The 18,043-nt window shown below is 46.7% G+C and overlaps 1 protein-coding gene across 1 annotated transcript in view; it reads right to left on the bottom strand.

The window, feature by feature from the left end:
* Positions 1 to 10,359, bottom strand: part of LOC144175007 (uncharacterized) — a 69,786-nt gene extending 59,427 nt beyond the window's left edge. The window contains exon 1 of the mRNA XM_077704014.1: positions 9,605 to 10,359. Within this exon, the coding sequence (XP_077560140.1) occupies positions 9,605 to 9,773 (169 nt within the window). The 5' untranslated portion in view covers positions 9,774 to 10,359. The remainder of the gene's footprint in view (positions 1 to 9,604) is intronic.
* Positions 10,360 to 18,043: the final 7,684 nt, after the last annotated feature.

Raw genomic sequence — 18,043 nt, 5'->3', positions numbered from 1 at the left:
TACGTTTTGTGGCTCTGGAGGCCGTTGGCGAGTCTTTCGAGCGGTGCTTAGCAGAGCTGATGCGAAGCACGCCCACATCGGTCGGCCACCTGGTGGCGATCTCGCACTGAATGGATCGTGCCCTTGACTCTGAGCGGTGACCTTCCGCCGTGTGCCGGCATTTAATCGGACTGAAGAACCGACAGCATCGAAGGAACACGACGGGAGACAATGAAGCCTCGTACTACACGTGTCTTCCATCACGTCTATCATTTCGCTTCACATCTCGCGTCAAACTCTTCCATGCTGGTTAATTCTTTCTTTAAAAAAAATTCAACCCCCCCCCCTCCCCCCTTAAAGAGCTGGCGCCAGATATCACAGGTGAAAACAAGCTCGCACTATGCAGAGCAAACCAAGAAGAGAACGGTTGGTTCAAAAAGTTATTTTTAAAAGCGGCGAAGCTGGATGTTCATACCAGCTGCCCGGGTGTCCAACGGGCCACGCAGTTTCCAGACGAAATCTCCAATCGAACCTGAATGGCGTATACGCGTCCCTGCCGTAATATTTAACAGATAGACGAAACGAGAGTCATGCGAACCCACGCACGTACAGCCTCGCTTGAATGTCAGCTGTTGAGGTCAGGGGCGGTATTCTCAAGTTTTGTCCCTTTTGCGTCCCTTTCAAAAGTGTCCCTTTTGGCGAGCCCTGATTGGCTAAAAGCAAACACCCGGAAGTGACGTAACGCAAGCGCGGCAAACCTACTGCCAACCTTCCTCCATGCTGCCAACGTCCACTTCTTAACCGGAAGTACGTCACGATGAAAGAGACGCAAAAGGGACGTTTTGAAAAGGGAAAGTTACGAGAATACCGCCCCAGGTCTTCAAGCGAAGGGAAAAACATCACCGGCAACGTGCGTACACGTCCCGCCATATATAACATGACTCCGCCCTGTGCGGTGATTGTTTGATATCCCTTTCTAAAAATGATTATCATTAAGCCCTGAATATACCTTTGGACAGTAACGCTGTTAAAGTAACAACGAAAACTGGATTATGCGAACGAACGACATTTGCTCTTTCTGTTGCCGAAATTTCTCCGCGCTTTCTTTACGAGCGCACTGACCAGGGGCGGTATTCTTGTAACTGTCCCTTTTAAAAACGTCCCTTTTGCGCCCCTTCCTCGTGACGTACTTCCGGTTAAGCAATAAACGATGGCAGTAGGTTTGCCTTGCTTGCGTTACGTAACTTCCGGTTGTTTGCTTTTACCCAATCAGGGCTTGCCAAAAGGGACACTTTTGAAAGGGACGGAAAAGGGACAAAACTCGAGAATACCGCCCCAGGGCGCAGTTACAACGAGCGCAAGAAACAAAACACGATTGCTTCTAATTCGCGATTTCGCATTCTTCCGAATTAATTAGCCTGCAAGGACTTCATTTCTATCCCGGCTGCAGACAAACATGCGCTGTTCGTTCCACGGCGGCTAATTTTGATGCTGCCTGGAAAGCCTCGCAAACGCGGCTTCATGTCATTTGCGTCCAAACTGCGACTGATCGTTATCCATATGTTACCCGGTAAAATAAAACTTGCAAGTGTTATGTGGTCGTTTGAGCAGACCGACGTTATGAGGCGTGTTTCGCCGCGATAGGTTTGAAAAAACACGACTATAACAGCCGTTTTCTATAAGGATAGTCCTTCCGTAGAATCTCGTATATTCACAACGGCAATCGCGAACTGTTCGAACTTACGGGAGCCAATAAGTGAAGCTCGTAATAATGGTACAGTCGTCTTAGCGGCTTAATGCACTACACAATTTTTTTTCGAAATATATACATTGCATTGAGAGCTACGGAACATTCACGAAGAAGTTGGCTTTGCCGCAAAGCGTATCATGGTGACGACACGAAGCACTGCCGAAGACTGAGCCATGTACACCTCCGCTGTAAAACAGGAGTTAGGTCCCGCACGGTAAAGCCCTCAGTAAAAATTAGTTTAAAATAAAAAAAAAACAGCATTATTCCAAGAGCAGCGGTAATTATATTTTCCCGCATTATTTTATACGCAGTTCAATAAAAATGTTCACATTCCGTTCGACAGCTAAATTCCCACTTTTCGATGCTTTAATAGGTAGGGTTCGTCGGCTATAACTTAGTCGACCTTTGCCAAGTTCTGAAATGGTGTCTATAGAGGTGAGCCTAGAGTGACATAATGCCGCTTCATGAGACTGCGTATAGGGCCGCGATTTACAGGAGTTGCGAACGAGTTTCTCAAGTTAATCCGTCCTCGCAGCAAAAGCGCGCGACACACGCGGCAGCACTCGTTAAGTTCTGAAATATCTCACAGTCACCCGCCTTTTTTTATTCGTGGAGGTCGCGTTGCGAAACCGATTTTACTTTCCATATCGTTCGCATAAATTCATATCTTGGCCAGCTTTCAAAGACTCGTCCTTACAACAGTTTGATAAGCGTGAACGATGGTGGATACGTTATCTGCTCGTCGTCATAACGTACATCAAAGGCGATAAGGCGCACCTATGCAGTGGACTCTACTTTTTTTCTTTACTTGAGGCACAGCTTCTGTAAACACTAAAACCTTTGGCGTACGGGTTCTCTGTTTAAGTTATCTCCGTTAAGCAGGGTAACCAATAGTAGTTCCACTTTCCCCTGGAAGGATAGAATGTTCAGCAGAAGCTGGCGCGGTATTCTTGTGTTTTGTCCGTTTGGTGTCCGTTTCAAAAGTGTCCGTTTTGAGCAAGCGCTGACTGGCTAAAACCGAAGACCCGGATGTGACGCCGTGAAAGCACGGCAGAGCTTCTCGGCGGCTTCTCGGAGCAGACGATTTTTCATCGCCTTGTTGTTGGTTCGCTGGCGGAACAATAAACTCATAAAAGATAGTTTAAAGTTGGTTTAGTCGTTTAAAATGTGTTTATAAAAACAGTTGCGCAAAAGTCAACCCAAAGGCCACCTACAACAAGATGTACGTCACAATGAAACGGACGCAAAACGAACGCAAAACGGACGTTTTCAAAACGGACAAACACGAGAATACCGTCCCTGGAATACTTATCTCCTTGTAGCTCTTCAACCCTATTGGGTCACAAAGGCAAACACCTGCCTCGCCTACATTTCGATCGATAATATTCACATTTCCGGCCAAATGAAAATGTGTCAAATAATAATCTCTGTTTTAATTTCCTCAGACCACATATCTGACAGTTTTGGTTACACCGTCTCGCGTGCATACGTGCTTTGTTCGTTCCAGGAGAGGAATTTGCGCTTGCAAATTTCCCAAAAGAGCAGCTCGGCCCCATACTGCGAATTCCGTTCTTCAGGGCATTCGCATATCCCCTCCCGATGTACGCATTCCAAGCCTCAAAGCTGCTTCCTGCCTGACAGCAATCTATCAGGCGAGGCAAAAACACGGATCCCGCAGCTGCGGGACACTAGGCACAGCCTGACCTAGAAGGTATACCGTATACTCAAGGTCTTCACGTGCGATACGACCTGTCTGTCCCGAAGCTGAGAGAGAGCGAAAAAAAATAAAAATTAAACCCGGACACTTAGGTCAAACGACATTCATTCGCGACCGTGGAATCCCGCCCGAGTGAACTTTACGCGATTTATATATATACCCAGTAAAGCTGCATGCATTTCGCTTCGTTTTTAGGGACACGAACAAAAACAACTTCAGTTGAGGGAACAGAGGTTACGTGAGTGACGAGGACGTAAAATGAAGGTCAACATTCCCGGCTTTGTCTTTTCATGCATTATTTTTTTTTTTCATCCGATTTTGACAGTACGTTTACAGGCCAAAGCGTGTCATCTTCCTGTCCAGCCATCCTACCACCCTGGATGGATTGCGCGTTTGACTGTGTGGCGGTACAATCCGCCAACATTTATTCAGGCTGAAGAAGCGACAGAATGGAGGGGAAAATGCCACAAGGCAATAAAGGATCGCGCTACACGCGTCGTTCCCCGTACTTCCTGCAGCGCATTCTGCTCCACCTCTCACGCCAAACACTCTTCCGGGCTAGTTATATTCTATTTTTATTGTGTTTTACTTCTTTGCCTCTAAAAGCTTGTGGCAGGTTTTACAGGTGAAATCAAGCTTTAGATACGGATGCACAAAAGAGAACGATTGGTTCGGTCAGATATTGATTACTCGGAATGAAGGCCCCGTTTAGTGAACATAGTACTAAAGCCAACAGTCAAGAACGTTAATGAAGGCCTATGGAAAGTATTTCGTCTTTTTTTTTTTTCCGGTGTGAAAATAGGAATTTCGAAATGGTCGGAAAGAATGATTACATACAGCAACGTCTATATATTTTCGTTCTTTCCTATCATTTCAAAATACGCAAAAAAATTATAGAAGAAACATCACCTATTGAGTTCTTGACTGTTGGTTTTTCTTACAATATATACATATATATTAATACAAAAAATGTTTTCGACCACAGTGGAAAAAAGAACGTTTTTAATAATGTTTCAGCCGAGGGACCGCCCTTCGTCAAATATATATATATATATATATATATATATATAGAGAGAGAGAGAGAGAGAGAGAGACCGATCTTCAATGAAGTCTGGCTACGTTAGCCGGGCTGAAATGCCTAAATAATGGGGATGATGTTGGAAAGACGTCTTAGGCCTGCGGGCATGTCCCAAACGTGCTTTACGGGCTACGAAAGTTCTGATCGCGTACCTGCAACACACAGGACAAGACCAGTTGCTGTAAATAATTGAACCCGTCTGTGCGCATCAACCTCTTGCCTAGTGAAGTGTTTGTCTGATATCACTGGATAAAACCAGAAAGAAGTGCTGCTGAGTAGCCGCTATAGACGTTCTCATCGACGCCCATGCCTTATATCCCCAATCGACCGCCTGCGCTTCCGACGAAAGGCGCCGCTCAAGCTCGCGTCGCACACTGCAAGTCTATAAAGGCCGGCTCCGCCGGATGTCCCAACCTTGAAAGAGAAGGCTGGGCGTACCGCTGGCGTGATTAGAACGGCACGCGAACGGTCTACTTCTAGGCGACCCATTTTTTTTTTTTTTTTGCTCTTGGCGGTACGCGCGCGCCGACGAGACTTCAGCGGGCGCGGCTGCCTGCCGTAACGCCAGAAAGGAAGCGTCATATCACGGCTGCGTTCATTTAAAATGCGTTGCGCGTTTAATCTGCAACGATACGGCCACTAAAAAAAAATCGAACCCGCTAATGGGCCCTAGAAAAAGGGCTAACGTGCTATAGAGGGTGAGTTCAGTTAAAAGAAGTAGCAACAAAACTTCCCTTCGAAGGTTAAAATTAAGTACAGGTAAGTGTCTCACGGGTGACAAATTTTCGAAGCTGCATCAATTCATAGTATTTGTTCTTACTGTTCTCCGCTTCAGATTATGGGGTTTATGGGGCCGAAGCTAGGCTATGAGGCGCCGCCGTAGTGGAGGGCTCCGGATTAATTTCGAACACCTGGGGGCCTTCAACGTGCGACGAAGGCTCGACACGCATGCGTTTTCGCCTCCATCAGAAAAGCGGCCTTCGCGGCTAGGAATCGAAGCCGCCTCCTTGGGCTTAGCAGCGCAACGCCCGAACCTCTGAGTTAAACTTCGTTGAAAAGCGGTGTCTGTCGAATAAAAGCTTTACTTTACTCTGCATAGAGGGAATGATTACAACCACTCTTTACCAAAAAGCACCTTTCGCGCTATCGCAGTTTATTTCCTAAATATCTTGAGTTTTCAGAGCTTCTCCCATGAAAAAACGAAATCCTCGGCATCTTTTTTTTTTTTTTTTATCGTTGAAGGGCGGCCTGAGGATAAGATTTAAGAGATAAATTATACCCCACTCACATAAGAAAATGAGACAAACGTAACGAAACGAATGAATAATTTCTGACGTCATTAAAAATCATCGCCTCACGAGCGCGCTATCAGTATCTTTTTACGTCGGCAGCAAGATACGCGAACCAACACTGAAGGTCGCACGACATCAGCAGTTTAAAATCTAGACAAGCCTGGCGTTCCTCAATCTCGCTGCTGACACAATACTAGCCTTGGGAGAGATAAGCCTGCTTTTGCGATAAGCTCAGATCTCCATCCCCTCTCCCCACACGCTTCGCGATTGTTGCTGGAATGGATCAGTTCAAAATTCCGTTTACTTTGAAAGCACTATAATCTCGGGACTACAGAAAATTAGCTCGATAAAACGTTATTACATGGCACGGAATTTTCGCTGCACATGTACCCTTCCTGCTTTTTGATAAGCAGGTATACACGGGGCCCCTTCGCCTCATTGCCCTAAGTAATCTCGACCGCTAATCATCATATAGTACTTGGGGCCACTGTATAAGTTTGTTTAGTGGCTCTAGTAGCCTTTTCTTCTGAAAAATTGAACTGCCTTCGCGTTCTATTTATTCCAGTGCGTTCTCCATACATCCGCCATTTGACTCGCGACACCCAAAGAAGAAAGTTCTGAACGTCAAAGCGCAATGGCTACGCTTCGGCCTGGCTTAATCCAGGACTGGCTACACGGACAAATCGTAACGCTCCCCATTCTTTTTGTTCGCTCGTTTCTGTCTTCAGGTTCGGGTGAAGTTTAACGCAGATATATGCACACAGACGCTGCAGAAGTCAGTAGCAGAAAACGCGTGCCATTTGAACATAATGCACTTGAATATGGTCATCCCATTGTTGTATCCGCGGTCTATAGACAGTCTAATGAAAGTTTGCTCTGGCAGGCCTGCTCACACGCTATGCAAATTTGCCCCCCCCCCCCCCTCAACTAACCCCGCCCAAAAAAAAATGCGACAGCATTTATGGGTCTAGTGTTTTATACAATAGCCGAGTCATTTGTGGTTGCGGCTTAATGGGACAAAAAAAAGGCTTTATCAAGGGGGAATTTCCCAGCATGCTCTAGCATTTACAACCCGTGCAGAAATCGCCAAAAAACACAGTGCACATTTCCCGCTAGTGCAAAAATTTGCACTGCTCTTCGAAATTTAACGGCCGACTAACGTGCCAAACTCCAAGGCGGTTCCGTAGTTCAGCTTTTGCCATAATGCACTCGATACACCAATCCATTCCGCCACCCAAGCAATTCCGGCGCGTGACAGCAACCAGCACAGCATTTGACTGAAAACGGTGATCTGCACTTAGGCACTCGCGATTCGGAACGCCGATCTTGTACAGTCAAACCCGTTTATAGCGAACTGCAATATGCACCGCGATTTGTTCGATATATCCAATAGTTCGATATAGCCGAACCCGCCTATAGCGAGGTTACTTTTACGAGTTCGCAATCAGCGGGACCGCCCCCCCCCCCCCTTCCTCCCCCCATTCATTGCAAGTAATAAAGCTACTTTCCTCCTTAACTGCCCACGTTGCAAAAGAAAGCGGTGATTTTTGTTTTCACTTTTGTTTTGGCGGCTTCAACTAACATTGCATTCTCTACACGAAATATTGTTTGCACCAGTTCGAGTCCGCGTCCTCAACTATCTAAGAAGCATTGGCGGAGCACATCAACTGCCGAACGCGCTTCATTATATGCGCCAGACGGATTTCATTCGCGACATCATCGGGAACGTTGGCGAGCTCTTCCCACAGTTCACCGATGCCGCTGTCTTGGTCCGGACTCGCTGACTGGGCCGGTTCCGTCGCGAGTCCCGCGCGTCGGAAACAGTTACGGAAAGTATTGGGCGTCCCGTCGCTCCGTGAGAGGCGCAATGTCCCTTTCGCGGCTCTTGCTCCGTGGTCGCGGTCAATCCATATCTCAATCGCCGCTCCGAGATCATGCATTTCGGCGGCCATTCTAGGCATCTAGAGTTCGGTATATCGGATGTGAACTTCGTTATAAGGAATGTGTTTCCCATGTATTTCCGTAACTGAATTATTTTTGTTCGATATATAGCATAATTCGCTCTATCCGGGTTCGTTATAACCGGGTTTGACTGTATTGCGTTATGCCACGGCGCAGGCTAAACTTTTGCGTCAAATAGTATCCTCCACGTCGTCACTCGCAGAAATTTTGCTGCTGAATTAGTTAAACGAGTGCACTGTAGTGTAGCCGAACCGCAGACTGTCTTAACAACGAATTAGCACGCCGTCCGACTAACTGGTTCCCTGTCAAACACCGAACGGCATCACGACAGGACATGCGATTCGTTTCAGACCGCGGAGAAAACAAACCGTTTTTTCTTCCTTTCATTTTTAATTAGAAGCGCTCATTCAAAAATCTGTTCGTACTTCATGCGTTTGAGTTAATTTCAACCTGGAAAGCACTACACGAACTTCAAAATACATAGTTCAATGAAGTTCAATGAAACTTCAATGAAGACGCGATTGATGCTGACGATTTTTTTTTTTTGTTACTTAGGAACCGCGTATTCATTTTCGTGACGTCTAGGGTGGCAATACCAACATGCACCCTAAACATAAAATACAGAATGCGCAGCGCAGTTCTCAAAAAATAATAATAGAAAGGGGACCAATGCCAGCATGCGCGGCTCCCGGATCAGGTCAAGCCCCTCCATTGCGACCACGGACGAGAGGGAGCAGTACCAGAAGCATTCAGGGGCTCTGGCAGTACGGAGGGGCTTAGGATCAAGGGAGAACGGATCTGGAGAGAATGGAAGGTGGCGGCGGAGGAGGCGGTTCGGTGCCCCTGCGAGTTCGTTTGCCCCGCAAGGCCGGCCGACCTCCAGCTGCGAGTGGCGTGATCGGCAGGCCGGCAAGAGGGGCCCCATCAATACGGGTACGGACAACACTGCCAGTGCAGTTTTCCCGGCAGCACCCTCTCCACCGGCCTCAGTTGATGTAGTGGCGCGTTCTCCTTTCCAACGGCCGGCGGCCAAGGGCAACGCTCTCGCCCTCCACGCTTACTTTCGGCTCCTTCCGCAAAAGGAGCGACCCCGAACTCGAAAACCCAAAGTGCCCCCGAAGAAGAATAGGAAGAAAAAACGAGAAATGAGAACTAACGGAGATGAACAACAAGCAAAAAGGGACAGAAAGATGACCCTCCCGGAAGTCGTGCGTGTGGCGTGACTTCGCGAAGGCGAGCAGCAGCAACCGAACCCGGCGCGCTGCGCGAAGTATGCGCACGTACGCGGAGGCAGCAGCAGACAGCCGTTTTCAGCCGTGCGCGCCGCGAATGTATGAAGCGGCCCGGCCCTGCGTTGCTGTGTCAAGGTTCCGCGTTGGAGACGGCGCAGCTGTCCGCCGGCTCGCCCGGTTAATTAGCGGCCACCAATCACAGCCACGGGCGTCTTTGGAACTAACTACGTACGTTAAACGCCCGTGAAGAGAGTTTAGTTCGTTGGCAAAACAGCTGGCGGTGGAACAACCTGCCGATATCTGAACGCGCGGCGAGCGTAAGGCGCAACAAGCGGAAGCAAACTGCGCAATTATCGACGCGTACATCTACACACGATCGCGCTGAGGTGTTTCCGATCGATTACTAATATGACCAAATAATGCGAATTTTTGGAACACAAAATAAATTAATAAACTGTCCAAACGACTGTAAACAACGTGTCAATAAAGCAATGTCAACGTTAGAGCAAGGAAACAATGGTCGTCCGGCTGCCGCGCAGCACCAAACGTGTATGCAAACATGCTAACAGCGCACGAATGAAAAGGTACACTTACCCAACGGCACTTCGCAGGCGAGGGCAGCTGCGGCGAGGGATCCGGCAGATGCTCCGGCGATCTTTCCGAGGCAAATTTGCGGAACGTACTCTCTGAAGGCGCTCGCGACTCCGACATGGTAGATGCCCAAAAACCCGCAACCGGAAAACGACAGATTCAAGGCGCTCATCTCGCAGCGTCCGCGAACAATTTCCTCCAGTCCGTCGTCGTCCCAGCACTGATCCCCTGGAAGTTCGCTTCCGCCTTTGTCTTCGCGCACGAACGCGAGAGCGACTTGTCAAAGGAAAAACGCAGTTCGTAGGCGCGCCAGAAGCTCTGGTGGTAGGCGCTCGTCAAATGCCAGCAGCGCGTCCTGTTTACTGTGTAGATGCAGTACACAGGAAGAGGGAACGGTGTAGCGGTGCTAGTCGTAGTAGTCGTTGTACTAGCGATCGGCGACGCATCCAGTCAGCGACGATCGTTCGACAGCTCTGCCGCCATCGCCGAAGTCACGAGCGGCGGGTGACACCCTCTCCCTCTCGGCCGGAGGAGCGGCGTCAGATTTGTTTGGGTGTTTCCCCAAGACGTAATACCCACGCGCAGCGTCGCGCGACTTGTGGGAGGCGGCCCGCACTGTGCGAGATATCGCGTCGACAGTCGGCGGCCGTGCGTGCGCGTTGACTTTGCTGTGTACTTGTTCGGGGCGAAGGCAGATTGCGCTTTGATATGCAGCGCCGTACCGCAGAGCACAGCGCGACAAAAGAGAACCGAAACAAAGAACCGAGAATGCCGCCGCGCCGCCGCGGGAAGGTGCGCGCGGAACGCGCTTCCCCAATTGGCCGGAACGACGTGGCGTGTTGTGACGTAGGAATGCGTCATTGCCATAGCAACGGTCCGCCCGCGCGCTTGAAAGTTGGCACCGCGCTCGCTTTCCGTGGTCCGGTCTCCGCCTGCCGCCGGACGAACGTAGAAAAATCCATTTAGTATATTTGTTTTTGTTTTTTTCGTGCAACAGGCCCGCGGGACAAGTAGGGCTTTTCGCTTGCGCACGCTGACGCTGGAGCTCATCGAAGTGACCTTGATGCGAAGGGGTGGTTTTGGGATGTTTGCAGATCGTAGACCTGCAATGACGCGCGGCGGAACCGATCTATTTGAAACGCATTAGGGTGGTTTGTCCCCGGTATTTTTCTTTTTCGTGATTCACTGCACGTCAAGTGAATTAATGAGAGCCGCGTTTTACGGAATTATACCGAAGCGTTTCCCGCGATAAATTACCAATGCTGGTTGTAAATATTATAATTATGCGAGCATCAGGTAGGCGCAATCTAGGGTCCGTCATGGCTGAAACTTTGAGGCTGTGTGTTATTGTATTATTATAGATGATGTCTTCATAGGGCTACTTAAACGCGGAAATCTTGTTCTGTCTGTCTGTTGACTCGTCCTTGACTCAGCCTACCAACTACGGAAGCTAATGTTGAATGATGTGCAGCCATTGCAGAACATCTAAGTTCGGTGGCAATGCTCATACTTGTCAGCATTGTTGAGCCAAAACAAAATATTACGCATATCTGAGATAAAAAATCAATACATAAGTAAAATTTGCCGCTCCGCAAAAGATCTGCATCAATTTGTGCGCCTAGGCTCTCACATCTTGCAAAGTATGCAAAGCTAATGTAAGCCCTAATGTGATATCAATTCATTTCTGTAGCTAGAAGTAACGTGCAAAGGCGTTCACCAGCGCTTGTGTCCTGACGACCACGGCTCCGATGTGGTCTTTTTTCTCCGCAACCACGGCACGGTGCGACGATTCTCCAATCGCAATCGACATCAATTCTTTCTGTAATGGCCGCTGTCAGGACGTTGAGTCGTCCCGGCGCAACCTCAAAAACGCGGAAGTGAAGTCGCTCCAGAATTCCTTGTCCGGGTGCTCGTGATGGCTCATAGCCGGAATACATGTTTAGTTACATAGCACATGTGTGTGGTAGGTAGCGTAACCTGCAGTGTGTGTGAACAACTCCGTTTCCACAAGTGCGGTGACGGTTCCTGGAAGGCTACTTCGGAAAACATCGTCCGTTTCCGCTTGTTTCTTCATTTTTCTTGTTTGATGTGTGTGCGTGTGCATTCCTGTCTGCTGCTTACACACTCGAAAGTGTGTTCAGTGCAAACACATTGTGACTAACGGATTCAAAGCCAAACTGTGGGATACGCCAACCAACATTCGCCGCCCAAAGTGACAGCCTAGCGCCTGTGACGATCAACAAATGTTCGCTTCACCAGTCGTCAGTTACGATTGCAGTGATCTCTCTTGTTGCGGCCTGTTGTAGACACGTTTCATCCACGTTGTCGGTTTGCTTTCAGATGTGTTCTGTCACCGCGCATTTGGAGAATTTGCGTGATTGCGCAGGCGCGTCAACTTTTTATCAGTAGCAGCTCGCGTGGCGTTATCGCATCTGTTTTCCCGTCTTTGTTTTCGCGCGCCCTTGTGGCATTCCGTTGTGTCGCTTTGCGAGGGGTCGTGTCGCAACGCGCTCTTCCGAGCCAGTCATGTTTCGCATTAGTCAGACAGCTCGAATCGGTTCTGAGGTCGGTAAACAAACGTTATGTAGGTCAACCGCTGCCGTTGGCATTGGCCACTTAGGACGACCTCGCGCGTCACGCTCCCGAAGCTGAAAATTCGTCATTTGTGAAGGACAAAAACCACCAGCGAATAAACTGTTCCGTTTTTAAAAGACGATAGTCTTTCTTGGGAGAGTCTTGGAAAAGTTTATATAGGCGAAACTTTCTGACCGCTAAATCTAGAAACACAGTTCATACTTGCCGACATTGTTGAGCAAGGAGAAAACATTAGGCATGATTGAGGCAAAACATCAATATTTAACTAGTACTAGGCAGCGCTCTTTTAATTGAGAATAGGTGTGCGCTGGATATTTCAAAAAATTGCACGTTGAAAATAATATTTTGACCCTTAAGTTAACCTACAACGTATTTATCATGGTAGGGCAAGAGTGTGGGAGGCAGGTGGGGGAGAGAAGACGGGCGGCAGAAGGCTATAATTCTTTCGACATTTGCAACGGAGGGAGCAGATAGGCACCCTTTTTTTTTTTTTTTTTTCTAGCAGCATCTTCGTACACTAGGAGCATCTAAGATCATGCTCCTAGTGTACAAAGGTCTACACGAGCATTTCGAACGCCGAGTCGAGCGTCATTTGACTCAAATGACACCTTTGAGCTGCTACACGACGTTTTTCAAAGGCATTTGGTTAAAATGGCATTTGAGTCAAAGGAGCATGACAACTGACCTTTGAGAGTCTCAATGGCCTTTGAAACACCAACGGTCGTACCCTCGGGCTCAGTTTCTGCAAGCTGTAATAACAAAAACAATTATTTACGAGGAAAACTGTGTGTTTGAAGAGCAAGATCTTCATAATTTTTCACTTGTTCACTTGTTTTCGTTCTCTTGTCACTCGCTCTACGATTACGAGGTATCTTGGTGCTCTCAACACCGGCGGTGCGAAAAAAGACAAAAAGAAACTGGCTGCCTTGTGCATGTTTTGTGCACGCTTGTAGATCGTTATCAATTTGATTACTAATAATTGCTTTTTTGCCCATTTTAACTCTAAAATTAAATTTTCACCAAGAATGAAACATGGCAGCAGTGGCGACACCAAAACACGGCGGGCGAACGCGAAAACTTTCATCTGCCTTTGAGAATGGTCGTGTAGATCTACAGCACTCCTTCCAGTTGGAATGACATTCGAAATTTCGAAGGTCATTCGATTGAAATGTCCTTCCAAACGCTCGTGCAGCACAGGTATTAGTTTGCTGGTAGGCTTCTAATTTTAGTTGATTGCGGCTTCCGTTAGTACAGTTAATAATCCTAATATTGTTTACCGCCACATTGGCTAAGGTGTTGCGATATTGAGCGCGTTGTCGTGGGTTTCACACTCGGCGGCTTTGGCTGCTTTCTTTTTATTGAGGCGAAATTTTAAAGAAAATCTTTGTGCGCGAGATTTCTGTGCACATTATAAAGATCCCTCGCTCGTCTAAATTAATCCGCAGCACCTCCATTACAGTGCATCCTTGTAGCCCAAGTGTAGTGTTGGCGCATGCAGCTTTAATTTGTACTTCAGTTTTATCATCTCACCAAATGTTTTGATGATGCAAGAACTGGTTTTGTAAATTTCAGCGTAGAGTGTTCTGAGGGCAGTGTGAATGATGGGCAGAACTAAATACGATTTACACCTTCATGTCAGTACCCTGTCATAGGAGAGGTGGTTTATATGCTTAGACAGTTACCAAAAAACAAAAACTTCCCCTTCACGTTTATATTTCGCTCATTTCGATGCAGTAAAATGTGACGTTATGGGAAGCGTGGCAGTGACACGGTCTAGCGGTGATTGCGAAAACTGGAGCGGATAGGATTTGTAGGCCTGCACTCGGCAAATATCCACCGTGCGGATTTACTCTAAAGTGGTCTTAGCCTACTGGGCAAAGAAAAATGCTTAAAAATGAAAAGCACCTGCAAACGGTTGCCGGTGGCATCGTTCGCATTTCCATCAGCACGTGCAGTGCCATTCTTCATCGCGTACGTAATCGGCACTACAGGAAAGCTACCTTCTTGTTTAAACTTGAAGACCTGACATTTTAGGCACTTGCATGGTGACAAAAGATGCTTCGTTGCTGGCACGTGCAGAATATTTGTGATATTAAGTCGTGTCGGCCTAATAAGCCAGTATCCCTCTTCACACTTTCACTGTTTCTTAGTTGATCGAAAAGTCTTTCGGCCAATTCTGGCATATTCTGAACGTTTGGGGGTGTAACCATAGGTGTAGGTCAACATAGTCCTTGCCGCGAAGACAAAATACAGGTTTGCTTTATTGAAAAGATTCAGAAAGTTTCGTGGCGTCAGAAAGTTTCGTGGCGTCAGCGATGATGTATTTCGGGCAGGTACCTAAAACTTAAGTTACTATGTTGACTGTGACTGCCACTACCAGCAAACCGTTCTTCGTGTATTACTGTCCACCTGCCTAGTTGGCGCAGCAATACCACTCAAGGACTGCTTTTCACACACTGTTTCTTTTGACCGGATTTGTACCTGCCGTATCTTAGGGCGCAGACCTCTGGCAGCCATTACCGGGGTTTCGCGGTGGCGGCGGCGTCCGTGTAACCGAGTGAGTGAACGCAGCAGTAACTGCACAAAGACTGCAGAATTGGCAAATTACGTAAGCGTCAGTGTCAATGCGCTAGAAGGCTGCGTTAAGCAGTGTCAACTGGCATAGAGCCACACTAACTGCTTCTATGGGTACATGTATGTTCATAACTTTCATTGTTTACCCAAGCATTCTTACCGCTATGCACTATATTTAAGCGCGAATAGCTCATTCTGGAAGCTTATATTCCCTGGTTAATTTGCAATTTTGTCGGCCTCAGCCGATCACAAGAAGCTGCCCTTAATACGTCACAAGTTCAGTGTCAGAAAGTCGTTGACAAGTCACACGCCTTTTCTGTGTTTTTCTTATTATGTAGCTTATTTGAGCAAACTTTATGTTAAAAGTGCTGTCGATGTTATTTTAACAAGGCAATCCTTTGAATGAATCAAACTTGCGTTTTGTCTTCTTGGCCCCTCCAATGCCAATAACTGAGAGTCTTTGCACAAAAGTTGGAAAACGGAAACATCACAACCTGAAAAGAGGGTTGAGCTTGCATGTTCCATTCTATGGGCTTAGAGCAGCTGCTGCTTCATTCTGCCTGCCCACAAAAATAGCCATGAAACGGCACTCTGGTCGTAGATGCCACAAAAAAAAAAAAAATGAAAGGGTGTGGTTGTTGAATGGAATGTTGAAAGGGAAAGGTTTTCTCAACAGAAAAAAAAAAATGAAGTACCTAAGGCAACTCACTGAGGGACACAGAATTTTATAAAAAAAAAACTCTCAAATAAGCATTTAGATGGGCAGGCCAAGTATTTTAGTGTATGAAAATTCGCCCTTTAGAAATCACGTTGTTCAGTGTAATTTAAATACACTGGTGATAGCCAGACAAAAACATTCGCTGCTTTAAGTTTTAATGGAGACAAAGTGGTGGAACTGATTACAGAACTGTTCAGAGCTAACTAAAACATCATTTCAGAGTTAAACGGGCTTCATAATGATAAAAAAGAAGTTTGTTTCAGACAAGCATATCAAACTTAATCTAAACAACATCCTCAGAGTTTGTACCCAGTTAATGAAAAAATGCCCATAAAAAAGATAAGAATCATTTATCTCCAGTCGCACATATCTTACAGAAGTGTACCACGTTTTTTTTTTTTTTTCTGAGGTTCTTTGTTCTAAAAGCTATCACAATACTTTCGTTGTTTCCCCAAATTCCGTACTGCAGTCTCTAAACACTACCTTGCTGTTAACGCTGTGTTAAACGCCGCCTTGCGTCAAAATTGAGCCCAGAGGAAGTCAGATTTGGGTGTAAGTCTTTGGCACAGATTAATTGCGGCAAGACGAGCTGCCTTTGTACGCTGTCGCGTTCAAACCCTAAAGGTGCACATGACTTCCGCAGTATAGCAAAACACACCCAGCATGGATGCTCCCTGGACAATGCGCCTTCGTCACACGTGTCAAGCGAACGATCACAGGCGCGCATGCAAAACAGGCGAGGCCACAGGTGTTTGGCAGTGACATCAGTCAGCCATCACCTCCGAGCACATTGCTCTGCTTTTGAAATCAATTCTTGCATGTGTTTCAGTGCATTGGAGGAACCATCACAAAACTTTCTTATTAGTTTACGTTGTGGAGCTTGGGGATCGCCACTGAGCTGCTCTTTACTTGTCAGTGAAGCTTTAGATTTTGCAATCACTATTGAAGCTTCAGTATTCCAAGAGGTCACTTTTGGGAAGTACTGTGGGAGGCTTGTCGAAGTTTTTGTTAATGCAGTGGCATTGTTGGGCTGTTGTAGGGCTTTAGTAAGTCGAAGGAATGATCGTACAGCTTATTAATGTGTAAACATTTTTTGCAGAGTGCCCAGAGTGCTAGGGGTAATTTGGGAAGTTAAGACATTTGATTGCTATTGCTTGTATTCACTGGCGAGGCACGCGTGCAGGCAACCGTGCGAATGCGCCGTGACTCGTTACGTCGGGCTCCGTGGGATGGCGGTACTTGTCCGTGCTCGTTACAAACTCTATTTCACGAAACGCCTAGTATTGCCTCGAGTCCAATGTGAGTGCGATTAATAACATCTTTGTTGACACCACCATTGATAATCTGGTTGAAACGGAGCAGACGACGCACGGCGGTGTTTTTTTTCTTCGGCGTGCGGGCGCAGTGGCACAAGCCGCGCCATGTCTGTGGCCGTTTCCAGTGTTGCCAAGTGAAGAAATTGACAGCTAAACTTTTCAACGAATACCACCTATAGCAGTGTAAATATAGATTACTGTAAGAAAAATATGTATGTGTATGTAACCAAACAAAACGAAAAGGTGCCCAATTTGGATATTGACAGCCAAACATGAAAATCATTCAGTGCAGGAGAAAAAAAAATTGACATGCTGGAAAGAACGTATCGAAATCGCAACAGTGTCTATTTAATGTAGCACCGCCAGGCGATATTAAATAAACAGAAAAAGGCACTGTCTGTATTGACATTCAATGTCGCCAAGAAAGCGCGAGGTTGGTGAAACAAAAAGAAAGCAACGTAAGAATTCTTGCGCATTAGTGGACATTTCTCAGAATTTCTGTAGCTTATTGTGTGTGCGTTTGTGTGTATCATGCACACATGTATATACGCACACATATAGGAATGAAAGCTTTTTTCATAAGTTTCTTTTTCTTTTGCACGTTTGATGCACGAATGAGCCACACTACACCGAAGGTGTTCAATGGGCATTTTTTGCACATCAAAGCTACACTTGGGCTACGCCAAATACAATTGCCACTAAGCCTGGAACAACAACTTCAATTACCAGCAGCAGTTGCAACTGTACTGTGGGGATTCGTACGATACACGAGTATTGTAGTTCACGTTAATGAACCCGTGGTTATCTCCATTCTTCTGAAGCCAAAGCTGCTGTTGCCTTAATAGTTAGGGGTTTCATCGACTCTCTAGACTCCAGACTTCACAAAAGTTTCTGGGCACAAACTGTGCAAGTCTGTGCACGGACTATGTGCTTGCCTTTTTGAAAACCTCTTTCCCCTTGAGAATCCGATGATAGACGATCCAGCGCGTATACGTTAGATGTTTCTACTAAGTTTAGGAGAATTTGTGGGGTCTTTGCAATAATGTGTCTGTGAGGCTGCCTGTGTGATTCACCGCTAAGGAACAATTTCATTTGTACGGAGCTTTTATTCACGTAATTATTCAACTGCTTTTTCCTGTCATCTTCTACGAGTATGAAATAATCAGCACTCCCTGTGTTTGAAGCATTGCTTGTTGAAGTTTGTTTGCATTGATGTACGAGCAGCCATGAAAAGTGAAA

Source organism: Haemaphysalis longicornis, unplaced genomic scaffold, assembly GCF_048455015.1.
Source record: "Haemaphysalis longicornis isolate Haplotype H1 unplaced genomic scaffold, Haemaphysalis longicornis Haplotype H1 scaffold_3, whole genome shotgun sequence".
NCBI classification, from domain to species: Eukaryota; Metazoa; Arthropoda; class Arachnida; order Ixodida; family Ixodidae; genus Haemaphysalis; species Haemaphysalis longicornis.
This window is presented reverse-complemented; position numbering and strand designations above follow the sequence as displayed.